The 12,702-nt window shown below is 38.3% G+C and overlaps 1 protein-coding gene across 7 annotated transcripts in view; it reads left to right on the forward strand.

Annotated features, from left to right (window-relative positions):
• Window positions 1-11,223, forward strand: part of SFMBT1 (Scm like with four mbt domains 1) — a 107,862-nt gene extending 96,639 nt beyond the window's left edge. For all 7 annotated transcript variants that reach the window (XM_081160303.1, XM_081160300.1, XM_081160302.1 and 4 more), the window contains 8 exons: window positions 132-196; window positions 2,322-2,461; window positions 3,275-3,384; window positions 3,923-4,098; window positions 7,895-8,073; window positions 8,255-8,500; window positions 9,383-9,511; window positions 10,355-11,223. In XM_081160303.1, coding sequence (XP_081016429.1) covers window positions 132-196; window positions 2,322-2,461; window positions 3,275-3,384; window positions 3,923-4,098; window positions 7,895-8,073; window positions 8,255-8,500; window positions 9,383-9,511; window positions 10,355-10,495 — 1,186 coding nt within the window. In that variant the 3' untranslated portion in view covers window positions 10,496-11,223. The remainder of the gene's footprint in view (window positions 1-131; window positions 197-2,321; window positions 2,462-3,274; window positions 3,385-3,922; window positions 4,099-7,894; window positions 8,074-8,254; window positions 8,501-9,382; window positions 9,512-10,354) is intronic.
• Window positions 11,224-12,702: the final 1,479 nt, after the last annotated feature.

Here is a 12,702-nt window from a genome sequence, read left to right on the forward strand (position 1 = left end):
GGAAGCACCTTCTGTTATAGATTTTGCAATCTGCCAACTTTGCTTTATTCTTAGATTTGAAGGAAACTAACCCGCATACTTTCCTGACTTTAAGGATTATCTTACTATTTTGTTGTGTTTTCTTGACTCAGGATACCGTCCTCGCGGACTGTCCATGACGGCCTGAAGAGTCAGGAGCTGAACTCCACAGACTCAGGTAGAAGTGCATGCAGTCTTGGGGAAAAGAGGACCTTTAGTTTATTTTAATGGACTATATCTAAAAATAAACAACACACTTGATTAATACAATACACTTCATAGAGAGGTCTCTTAATTGTGATTTTAAAGAGTTATAATTGTCTAAGATATACTTATTAATAATGATCTTTAGGCCAACATCTCTGTCCTTTTATAATAATTGTAGTTTTTCTTTACTGATCACTTATTGGGTGCCAAGGGCTCCGGAGGTCAGTATTATTATCCCTGAGTTTAGATAAAGTAACTAAGGCTTTCTGGGCAGTGCTCTTTCTTCAGTGGGGTGGTTGAGAGGTGACTGTTTATTCTCTTTTAAACTCTTATTATGATATACACAGTTTGTATATATATATTTCACAATTTAAAAAACAAAGCACTGGAAAAACAGACTATCCCAGAGACAATGCCTGATAAATGAGACAAGGCTCTTTTCTGGGAGGCCAAATCTTTTGTCCAGCAGTCTTTCCCTGGAACTACTCTTGACTACCCCTTTGCTGGTTGTATTACACTTAATATCTTGGCTGTGTGTCTTCTAGCACAGGTTAGGTATCTGGATGGTATTTAGTAAATGCCTAGAAAAGTAAAGAAACCAAAGCTTAGAGAGATCATACAGTTTATGAGTAGAAGGATCAGGAATGGAATTCAAATCTTTCTCAAGTTCAAGACCTGCATTTTTTGTCTCTTCTACCCATTGCCTTTTCATTATATCATTTATACATAGAGGATCAGGGCTGCGTAACTCCTTATTTTTGATGTATTACTGGCCATTCTAATGGCTACGGAAACTACAAAACTAAGGCATTAATATCTCCCACATGACCACAGTCACGTTTGGGTTTTGTGAGAGGTCAGGTTACCTTGGAAAACAAGTCTGAGACTGATATTTACGCACGGGAGTTTTATTGGGGATTGCTTTTGGGAACGGCTCCTTGGAGGAGTAAAAGAAGCAGGACCAGGCAGAGGGAAAAGTTGAGCTGCAATTCAGAAGTTTTTTCCAGTCCCACAGGGAGCCTTGGCACTGATATGACCACTCAGAGTCGTCCCTAATTGAGGCAGTTGCTGGAAATAGACTGCTGCTCCCTCTCCACCTCACAAAGGGTGGGTCTTGGGGAGGGTGGGTCTCTCCTAGAGAGGGCAGTCCTAGGCTGAGTGAGGGTAATTTCAGGATAGCCTTACAATTGAGAGCTATAAACTGCCAACATTCCCAGCAGCAGGAAGCATAAGTGCTTTATCCTGAAAAGGGGTATCTGGGTGGTGGAGTTCAAATGGAGAAGTAGGTGCCAACATGTGACCCCTGTGCTAAGACTGCATTTTTAGGGTGACCCTTATGTACTTCAGGGTCCTGCCAACAGTGGGCAGTGTACACATATCTTCTTTCCTCAATGTTGGCTAACAGTATCCATCAGAAGAGCTTCTCTCTGCTTGATATGAAAATGATGTTCTAGTATCTTTGAATTTTTTACATTCAGTAGCTGAATTGCCAACAACTATGAGGGGATTTTTAAAATACTATATTGAAGTACAGTATTCATACATAAAGATAGTTGAATGAGGGAGTCGCTAGGTCCAGTTATACCCCACAGTACTTGAAGAATTAGAGATGTGTTCACAGTGTACTTTCAGCCCTCTGAGAAATCCCAGAAATGGGAGGACACCCACATCATAGTAGTTTAGTGGTTTTAAGGGGACAAACTGTGGTTCTGGATAGTATTCACCATCACTCCCTAGAAATATTCCAGAGTTGATTATTGAATAGTTGGTTGTCAGGAATCATCATGGGTTCTGCAAGTAAATCTTCCGCTTCCTTTATTGATAGAAGCATAAGGCTCTGGAACAATGTCACATTAACCCAGGAGTTAATCTGCACGTAATTCAGAATGTTGTCTGATTTCAGCAGTGATAAGCTCTGTAATAGAGTTGTTGTAAGTATTTCAAGGTCACACTCATATAACATGTTAAGTTTCAAAATATGTAATTTCTAACTTTATATAATGGTGGAGGTGCTTGTTTTTCCTGCAGTAACCCAACTTTGGAAATAGGGGTTGTAAAATGACTATTCTAAATATTTGTTTCTTTTCATTTCCCAGTTATGATTAATGGAAAATACTGCTGTCCAAAGATATACTTCAACCACCGTTGCTTCTCAGGGCCATATCTTAACAAAGGAAGAATAGCTGAGCTGCCTCAATGTGTAGGACCTGGGAACTGTGTTCTGGTCCTCAGAGAGGTAAGGTTCTGGCCTAGAGTAAAAGAACTTGGAAATTTTACAGCAGTTCCTTAAACTTATTCATACAAGGATCTATCTTCATGTCACAAATGTGACAACTCTAGGTTTTATCATAAGTGATTAACTTTTCCGTGTTGGACGGTGAACTTGGCATGAAATTATTTTTGCTCCCAGGGAACATTCACGTAAGCAGTTCTTCACGTAGCAGGCTCACCTCTGTCAGTGTAGAAAGGTCTTCGGTCAGAGATGACATGGGAACTGTACAAGAGTCAATGTGAGAATAGTCAGTCTGTGACTGAGAGACTGGCATTAATCAGGACCATGATAAAGCTACGCACCTGCTGGACTTGCAGAGCTTCCCAGCCAGGGTGCTGCAGTGCAGGTAACACGTTAGGAGTTCTGAACTGTTCACCTAGGGTGGCAAGGTGCAGGGTCTGGGGAAGCTGGAACTTCTGGGCCAGGCTGCTCCCCCCACATGAAGGCTCAGCCGTCTACAAAGTGTCCCGAACTAATACAGTTTTCTGAGTTGACCATTACTGGGAATGGATTGGGAAGCATATGCTAGAGTAATTTTAAATTCATGGTTCTATTTCTTTCCATCCATAACGTTTTGAATATTTAAGAGGGTCTGGTTACTTTCTTATTCACAACTTTGATCAACTGTCATATCTTCAGTATAATTATTTTGTTAACATTTGTTAACTAATATGACTAGAATTAATCTCACAAATGACATGATGAGGGATGGCAAGGTTCTAATGGTCTGCTTTTCTCTTTCCCAACCCATATTTCTGCTTTAAAAATGGAGCACAGGTCCTCACTTTACTTATCAATGCAGCTTATAAGCCCAGCCGTGTGCTTCGGGAGCTGCAGCTAGACAAAGACTCTGTGTGGCATGGATGTGGGGAAGTCCTCAAAGCCAAGTGAGTAGGCTCCTCCACCCTTTATGAATATTCATCCTTAGCAGGTCACAGAATTAGATTTAAGAGGCATAGAATTATTTTTTCAAATTACTGTGAGAGTTCACAAACATTTACTCTTATTTTCTGTCTTGCGCTTGTCATGGACATGTGACAGTTGTCAGGTTTTATTGGGCCACAGACCATACTCTGAGGATCACCGCCTGAGGGTAAAGAAAGACTTAGTGAGAGTCACTTTTCTTTTAGTAGTTAGTGTAGAAGTTACTATTTGAAAACCTTAAACTTAGGGACAGAAAGCAGGAGCCTTATTTTGCTAATTTAAGTAACTCAGCTTTTAGTTGTCATAGCTTAGTAGATTATAAATTTGATTTAAGTACAAAATACATAAACTCCATATTATTTTCAGAGTCCTCAAAATATAGAAAACATAGAATATTCTAATAAGCAAAAATATTCTAACAAGCAAATATTAATATACTTGACCTTTCTCTGGATAATCACTACCCCAGTAAACTTGGTGTCTGATGTCTTCCAATGGCAGGTACAAAGGAAAGAGTTATCGGGCTACTGTTGAGATAGTGAAAACTGCAGATCGGGTGACTGAATTCTGCCGGCAAACCTGTATCAAGCTGGAGTGCTGTCCCAATCTGTTCGGTCCACGGATGGTTTTGGATAAGTGTTCTGAGAACTGCTCTGTACTTACAAAGACAAAATATAGTGAGTCATGTTTTTCAGATTTGTTAACTATAGCAGCTGACCATACCTTATATCCTGGAAAGTTTTTATTTTGCAGATAATCATACATAGCAGAGGTATACAAACTTATTCTGTGAAGGGCCAGATAATAAATATATTAGGCTATGGGTCATATGATCTCTGTTGCATTTTTGGGGGTTTGTTTTATTTTCACATTTAAAAAACACACACTTAACCATTTTTAGCTTGAGAGCTATACCAAACAGGCCAGATTTTGCCAACTTTTATATATAGCATGTATATGAATTAGTTACTGCATGTAGTAGGATATGTAAATCATTCATACAATCTGCAGGTCTTCATTAGGACTGCTTTGTGCTGCCTGTTCTAGCACTGGGATACAAAAGTAAAGAGAAGCGTTTTCTGTCCTCATTGAGTTTACTTTATTTTTTTAATCCTCACCCGAGGATATTTTTTCCATTGCTTTTCAGAGAGCGTGGAAGGAGGAGGGAGAGAGACATTGATGTGAGAGAGACACATCGATTGGTTGCCTCCCGCATGTGCCCCGACCGGGGCCAGGGATTGAGCCCCCAACCAAGGTACGTGCCCTTGGCTGGAATCGGACCTGGGACCCTTCAGTCCACAAGCCGATGCTCTAACCGCTGAGCCAAACCAGCCAGGGCAGAGTTTACATTTTAATGTGGAAGACGGATAAAAAACAAATGAACAAATATAGGGAGGTAACTACTGTGGATAAGAATGAAGCAAGATGAGCGAAATAGGAGGCTGAGGAAGGAGCCTTCCTGACAGGAAAGGAAACAACCTGAAGGAAGCCAGGGAGCCAGCTGCACAGACTTGGGGTGAGAATGTTCTGGGTAGGGGCAGCAAGAGTTCAGGCTGAGGCCCGAGCATGCTTAGTGTCTGTGAGGAGCAGCAAAGAAGCCACAGTGTTCGAGAGACGTAAATAGTAGGAGGGAGGTAGTTGCGTACCTCACTCTGAATTGTTGTAATGACCCCTGTTTCTTTTCATTGTTTATCATCTCTCTTGTGAAACTGCAACAAAAAAGCAAGTGATGCAGGATGAAATTTCCAGTTTGGAACTTTTTCAAGGCACTGTTATCCAACCACAAAATTCAGTTCCTGCCTTTCCTTAAATCATACAAGCCCTTGATATCACCTGGGAGAAGTAATACAGAGCAGGATTTTACCTTGTTAAATTTGAAGATTGCCTTTAGAGATCTCTAATTCTGTGCCTCTTAAACTTTATCATGCATGCAAATTACCTGAGGATCTTGTTAAATGGAGGTTCTGATTCATCAGGTTTGTGGGTATCTAGGACCCAACATCTGCATTTCTAATAAACTCCCAGGTGCTACTGCTGCTGCTCTAAGGTCCACATTTAGCATGATGAATTTTCTAATCGGTATTTGAATGACAAACCATATATGAGTAACCTTCTAATTTCTATTTGTATTTATTGGGTTGTAAATTTCTTAAGGGCAGAGATTGTCTTAGCTTATTTTGTCAGATTCAGCACTTAGTTTAACAAATTGCCCAAAAAAATGCAGTTATTAGTAGGTAAGTGAAATATGCTATTCATGTAAGTGAGTATGTAACTATACCACTTTGAGCCTTTGGAAGATATATGAATTTTATAATGCTTTTTGTCTGAATTTATTTTCACAGTGATATAGTTGAAATTAGCCTAGATGTTAGGAGCCTTTATAATTTTCCCCAGTCAGTTTAGTGATGTTAAATGGATTTATATCCTTTAGAATTCTTTTTTTGTTGTTGCAAAAATTACATTACATATTGATACTACTTTAATATATAACAGAGCTAAAATATATGTTTCAATTTTAGAATTATCTATATTCTAAGATTTATATGAGAATGCAAAGGATCTAGAATAGCCAAAACAATCCTGAAAAAAGAAGAATAAAGTTGGAGGACTTTGTGTGACTTCAAGTTTTACCATAAAACTATAGTAATGAAGAGTGGGGTGTTGATGAAAAAATGGTCAGGTAGAATGATGGGAGCAAATAGAGGGTCCAGAAATGGAGCCAGACATATACGGTTAAATGATTTTCAACAAAGATGACAAATTTAATGGGGAAAGAAAAGTCAGCAAATGGAACTGGTACAATTAGATATCCAAATTGCAAAAACAGAAGCAAAACTCCTTGGCTCCTACCTCACTAAATATGAAAAGTAACTTGTTATGTCATAGACTTAGTATAAAAGCTAAAACTGTAAAGCTTCTGGAAGAAAACAGGGAGGATATCCTCAGATCTTGGGGTAGGCAAGGATTTCTTAGAGAAGAGCATAATACACTGACATAAAGGGGAAAATTAGTAAGTTAGACATCATCAAAATTAAACACTTTTGTTCATGATACCATTTGTAAAAAGGAAAAGACAAGCTGCAGTCTTAGAGAAAATATTCTTTATATATATATATATATCTCTAACAGAGAGCTCTTCAGAATATATTAAAAACTGCCACGATTCAATATGAAGAGGAGTTTTGCGATTAGAGAAAGGTGGTAGCTGTACAATATTGAGAATACACAGAATACCACTGAGTTGTACGTGGTGGGGCAAAAGTAGGTTTACGATTGTGAGTATGCAAAGCAGTTTATTCTTATTTATTAGTCATTGTACTATTTCCCATACGAACAACTGTAAACCTACTTTTGCCCGTTTGTTTTTAAATGGTTAATTGTGTGTTATGTGACTGTTACCTCACTTTTTTTAAAAAAGAGAAACAAAATGTTCTGGAATTAGATAATGGTGATGGTTGCATAGCATAGGGAATGTGCCCAAACCACTGAGTATGTGCACTTTAAAATAATGAATTTTATGCTATGTGAATTATATTTCAATAAAAATGAAAGAAACAAAAAATGAATAAAAGACCTGGATGGACATATCACAGAAAAGCATATGCAGATGGCCAATAATACATGAAAACATATTCCGTATCATTAGTCATCAGGGAAATGCAAATTTAAACTATAATGAGAAATTACTGCATATCCACCAGATTGGCTAAAATGAGAAAGACTGACAATCCCATATGCTGACAAAGGTGTAGAGCATCTATATCTCTCATACGTTGCTGATGAGAGTATAAAATTATACAATCCTTTTAGAAAACTGTTTGGCAGTTTCTTCAGAAGTTAATCATACATCTGTCATATGATCCAGCAATTCCATTCCTAGGTATTTATCCAAGGAAAATAAAAACATGCCCACTAAAAGCTGTGTACAGAATGGTCATTACAACTTAGTAATAACCAAAACCTGGAGATAGCCCAAGTACTCACCAACAGGAGAATAAACTGGTATATTCATACAATGGATTGCTATTCACCAGTAGGAAGCATCAACTACTCATACACATGACAGCAAAGATGAACCTTAAAAACATTCTATGCTGAATGAAAGAAGCCTTGCACAAAAAAGTACCTACTGAGTGGTTCCAGAGATGAGACAAGCTAGCTAACCTACAGTGATGAAAATCAGGATAATGGTTGCCTCTGGTGAGGGGGACTGACTAGAAAGGGACCCTGGGAACTTTTTAGGTTGATGTTCTGTGTTTTGATGGGGGAAGGATTATTCAGGTTTAGGGATTTGTTAGTACTAATCAAACTGTACATTTAAGAGCTGTACAGTTAAGATTATTACACTCTATGAAATTTAAACTTGAGCCAAATACAGTGTACCTGTTTCATGCTGTGCTAATAGAATCTCTTGTGATTTGAGGTGCACAAACATAATGAACTACTTCATTTTTCTTCGTCATTCACATTTAGCACATTATTATGGAAAGAAGAAAACTAAAAGAATTGGGAGGCCGCCCGGTGGGCACAGTAACTTAGCGTGTGCCCTGAAAAAGGCCAGTAAGCGGAGAAAGAGGCGGAAAAATGTTTTTGTTCATAAGAAGAAACGCTCCTCTGCATCTGTTGATAACACCCCGGCGGGCTCTCCTCAGGTATGAGATCTGATATACCTGTAACATCTAAAAGCCAAGAGGTCACTGCTTTACAACAGAGACACAGAAAGAATACCTGCAGGTCTTTCTAATTCAGATCTCTGGCCAGTAGAAGATGGTGGTGTGGCCCCAGAGCTAGTTTGTCCTGAATTTCAATGAGCCTTCTCCCCTTTTCCTGTAGGGAAGTGGGGGTGAGGATGAGGATGACCCAGATGAAGGAGATGATGACTCTCTAAGCGAGGGCAGTACTTCCGAGCAGCAGGACGAGCTACAGGAAGAATCAGAAATGTCAGAGAAAAAGTCATGTTCCTCTTCTCCCACCCAAAGTGAGATATCCACATCACTGCCTCCAGACAGACAAAGGAGAAAAAGAGAGCTTCGCACGTTTTCATTTTCTGATGATGAGAATAAGCCGCCTTCGCCAAAGGTGCCCGTTTTTAAAGTACACTGTCTTCTTTCTCTTTCTCCCTCGAATTTCTTTCTAGAATATAATTGTCAACAGTGTTGGCATTCTACTCATTTCAATACAGGCTTCAGTTGAACTTCCTGGGTCTCTCTAAATGATTCTAAATTCAGTGAGTTACTTGTGTTTCAAGGATTATTTGGAGATTATTTGTCAGGAGGAATGACTCAGTGGCTGCTTCTCTTAAGTAAAAAGATGTTTTATTGCTAGCTTATTTGTAGCCTGTCATTTAGTTTAGGGAAAACTTCCTTTTTAATGTTTTTCATAATATGTATGGCTTTTATAGAAATATAACAGTTTTATAGAAATATCCTTTTGATTTCGGTTAAGCCATCTTGTTTAGTATATTTAACATATACATATTAGATAACATATATACTATATAATTAAAGAATTGCAGTTAAGTTAGTGTTTTAAAACTGGGTTGCTTTTTCAGTATGTTCTGTGAACAGAAGCCATAAACTCTTTCTCCTGATAATTTAGCTGATCCTTCTTCTCTCATTGTAAATATCATCCCATTCACTTTAGCACCTACCAGAGAGAGAGTTGAAATAGACCGAGGAGCAAATGGGAGACTTAAAGACTGTTTTTCTCTGTTAAACTGTCCAAATGATTTCTGCTGAAACTTTGAGATAAAATTTTTCCCCATTGACATTTCTTGTTATAAAAGACTGACATTTCCTGAGTACCTAGTGTATATGGGCCTTTGCTGACTTTGCTGGGGGAAAAATCATGTTGTAAAACCACTTTAATTCCTGCCTTGCGGGATAATGAATTTAAGTAGAGACTTTTTTAGAATATAATAGCTCTTACACCACTTCGTTTGATTTTGTTGTGGGAACGAAGGAAATAAGGATTGAAGTTGCTGAAAGGCTTCACCTCGACAGTAACCCCCTGAAGTGGAGTGTGGCAGATGTGGTGCGGTTCATCAGATCAACCGACTGTGCACCATTAGCAAGAATATTCCTAGACCAGGTAGGTAACCACCAGCACCTTTCCTTTTTGGTAATGTGTTTCTTTAGCAAAGAACTATGGGTGGTATAATAGCAATTTATTTACAAGTATTAGGAAAAATATTTCTGTGCAAAAGAAAAAGTTATTTTAGCCCCTGTTTTAGGAGCACAAATATGTCAAAAAGTTGTTCATCTGACTTCCCCCGTAGTTGAGGCAGATTATCATTGTGTTCCCAGTTTTCCTAAGAATTTGTTTCCATTCCTCAATTAAATGGCTTAAAATTAAGTCTGCCATGCTTATTGTCCCCGTTTTCCAAAATAACAATAACATGTGTAATATATTAGGCTCTGAATTGTGATCAATTTTAAGGCAAGTTTTCTGAAACAATTATCTGTGGCCTTAAATAAATATTGAAATAAATTCGTTTTGATAACTGGGGATATTCAAGACTGAACATCTTTGAAGTACTTATCAGGCTTTTATAAATGTTACAGAATAGGGAAACATTGAAGTTTATAGTTAATATCTTCTTTCAGATTTAGAAAAGAGTCCTTTAAAATGTTTCTTTTGGCACATTTAATTGCCAGTTACTAGGCTAGTTTACTGAATTTCTGCAGAGCAGAAACTGTAGAGCAGATTCTTATCTTTGGTAAAACTTTGTTATTAATTCTGAAGATTCATTGGTATGGAGGACTATGAGAGGCATCTGAAAGGAAATGTGTGGTACTCATTCAAAGGGGAAAAGTAATGAAAGGAAAGCACAGGGACTCTGATTTTGACTAAGCCAAAGTGAATGGGGGCTGTCATGATCGAGTTGCAGTTCATGTGCACATCAGAGATAATTTATATTTTGTGCTTTAACAGGAAATTGATGGGCAGGCCCTGCTGCTCCTTACCCTTCCCACCGTTCAAGAGTGCATGGACTTAAAATTAGGCCCTGCCATCAAACTTTGCCATCACATAGAGAGGATCAAGTTTGCTTTTTATGAGCAATTTGCCAACTGAGAAGGACAACCAAAGTGAGCTGTATCTTTGAAGCACAAATGCAGCAACTCCTTCGCCTGCTCTATGAGTAGAGCTGAAATAGTCTGGGGCTTTCGGCCCTGCGGGTCTTGGCTTGCTCTCTTTGCACTTTCAGGGAAGGAGGACCCACAGTGAGGAAGCAAAAACTGCACTGAAGTGGCTCTCCTGCCAGTGGAAATCTGAGCATCTCTCCTTCAGCAGATTGCAGATTTTAGAAAATAAAGGTTGTGAAGAAAAGACTCATATAAGAAGAATAAGCATTTCCAGTGGTGTGGCTTAAACGAAGACTAATTTAGGCTGCTGGAAAGCACCCTTTTGTTTGTTTTCTTTTTGTTCTGTCCCCTCCCATTGTAGATTGAACTTTGTTCTCTGCTTTCTCTTTCTTGGAAAGAGAGGACCTAGCTTTAAGTCAGCACTGATTTGGGACTGCGCCTAAGGCAAACCAGTGCATCCTTGTCATTGTGTTTTTGAGCTTTTTTAAATTAAAACAGTTTCTTTTGGGGATGTTTATGTGGCTCTAGGGTTTTGAATGTGCAGTCACACTTTGATCCAGTTGAAAATCTGTTCTTAGGAGTTCCTTTGTTTACTACCTCTGTTGATAATTGAGCTTGCAGCCATGTGTGAGATTTTTTTGTATGGTGCCACTTAAAGCTACATGAACACTAAAACTATGGCAGAAGTTGGAGGGGAAAAATATTGTGTGCTTTCTCAAAAACATTGTGTGAGCACTTACGCCAGTTCCCTAACTGACCTGATCTAAGAACTCCACTGTCATTGTTTTCCATCTTGACCCAGCTTGGGCTACCTGTTTTAAGAAGTATCTCTAATGTTGGTATTTCAGTTTAATTCCTCTCTCCCCATTAGTTTTCAGATGGACTTCAGTGGCTTTTATTGTATGTTTACTTTTCTTCACAGTTATTTGTCTGTTTAATCTCTAAAGTCCTTACTTTGGGTGAAAATCAGTAGGTATTCCTTGGACCCACCATCAAGTCCATTTCCCCTTGTTTCTCCATGTCTCTAGGCAGATAGTGTAAAAGCACAACAGAGAAAACAGGTTTTGGGGAGTTATGCAGAGCATGGAGTTTTTGTAACTGTTTCCTCAGTGGCTAAAGATTGAAAGGTTGTTAAGGGTTCTGGAAACCTGTTTGCCTAGTCAGGTTTACAATTTTGTTCGGTTAAATCTTTAAATTGAATGTAATTTACAGTCTGAGGATTCCCACTCAATAACTCAGTTTTCTTTTAGGTGTTTCTTTTGACCCAGCTCAAGTTGACATGAAACTACAGGTGATTTTTACTTATGATTGCACTGCCAGCTATTATAGAATAATAGCATTAGCTGTATTATTCTAGCCATGAGAAAAGAGGAAAGACACATACACAGATTGCTTCCTTTAAATGGTTTACTTTGCTGAGTGTATTTTTTTTAATTATCCTAGTCACCTGCAAATTTATAATATAATTATTCCTCTTCAAGATTTGAAAATGTTTTAGAACTACAAACTGGGTAAATCCTAAACAGCTATACGTATATAAGGTAATATTATTACAAATGTGAACTGATTGTGATGTTCCCTTACCTCCCACCTGTGTTTATGGACATTGGCAAACATTCTATAATTTGGATCCTCTCTTCTTTGGATAATTTATGAACCACCTTAATTCAAGCCCTCCAACCACACCTTAATTCAAGCCCTCCAACCAAACCATATATTAAAACATCAACATTTTGTTTCGGCTACTACCAGATATACCTGGAGTAAAAATTAATATGCTCGGCCTTACTCAGAGACCCAGTTTTTAAGAACTTGATTAATTCTGTGCCCACAGAAGAGAAGCATATATAAGGTGCTTGGGAACAACTGGCATTAAGCAGATAGACTTTGGAGGAGAGATGTAGCTTGCTTAATAAAGTTTCCTGAGAGCTTATCAGTCAAGGCACCAAGGCAAAGAAGTTTACTTGAAGATCAGTGAAACAAAAAAAATGGAATTATGTTTTATTTAGAAAAATGAGATGTGTTTTCTATAAGAGAGAATTTCCACATGTGACAATGAATACAGGGTGGGGCAAAAGTAGGTTTACAGTTGTTTGTATGGAAAATAATACAATAACAATAATACAAGAGTAAACTTTCACGTACCCACAACTGTAAACCTACTTTTGCCCTACCCTGTAGGTTACACTGCCTCTC

This window comes from Miniopterus schreibersii (assembly GCF_964146895.1).
Source record: "Miniopterus schreibersii genome assembly, chromosome: 15".
Classification (NCBI taxonomy): Eukaryota; Metazoa; Chordata; class Mammalia; order Chiroptera; family Miniopteridae; genus Miniopterus; species Miniopterus schreibersii.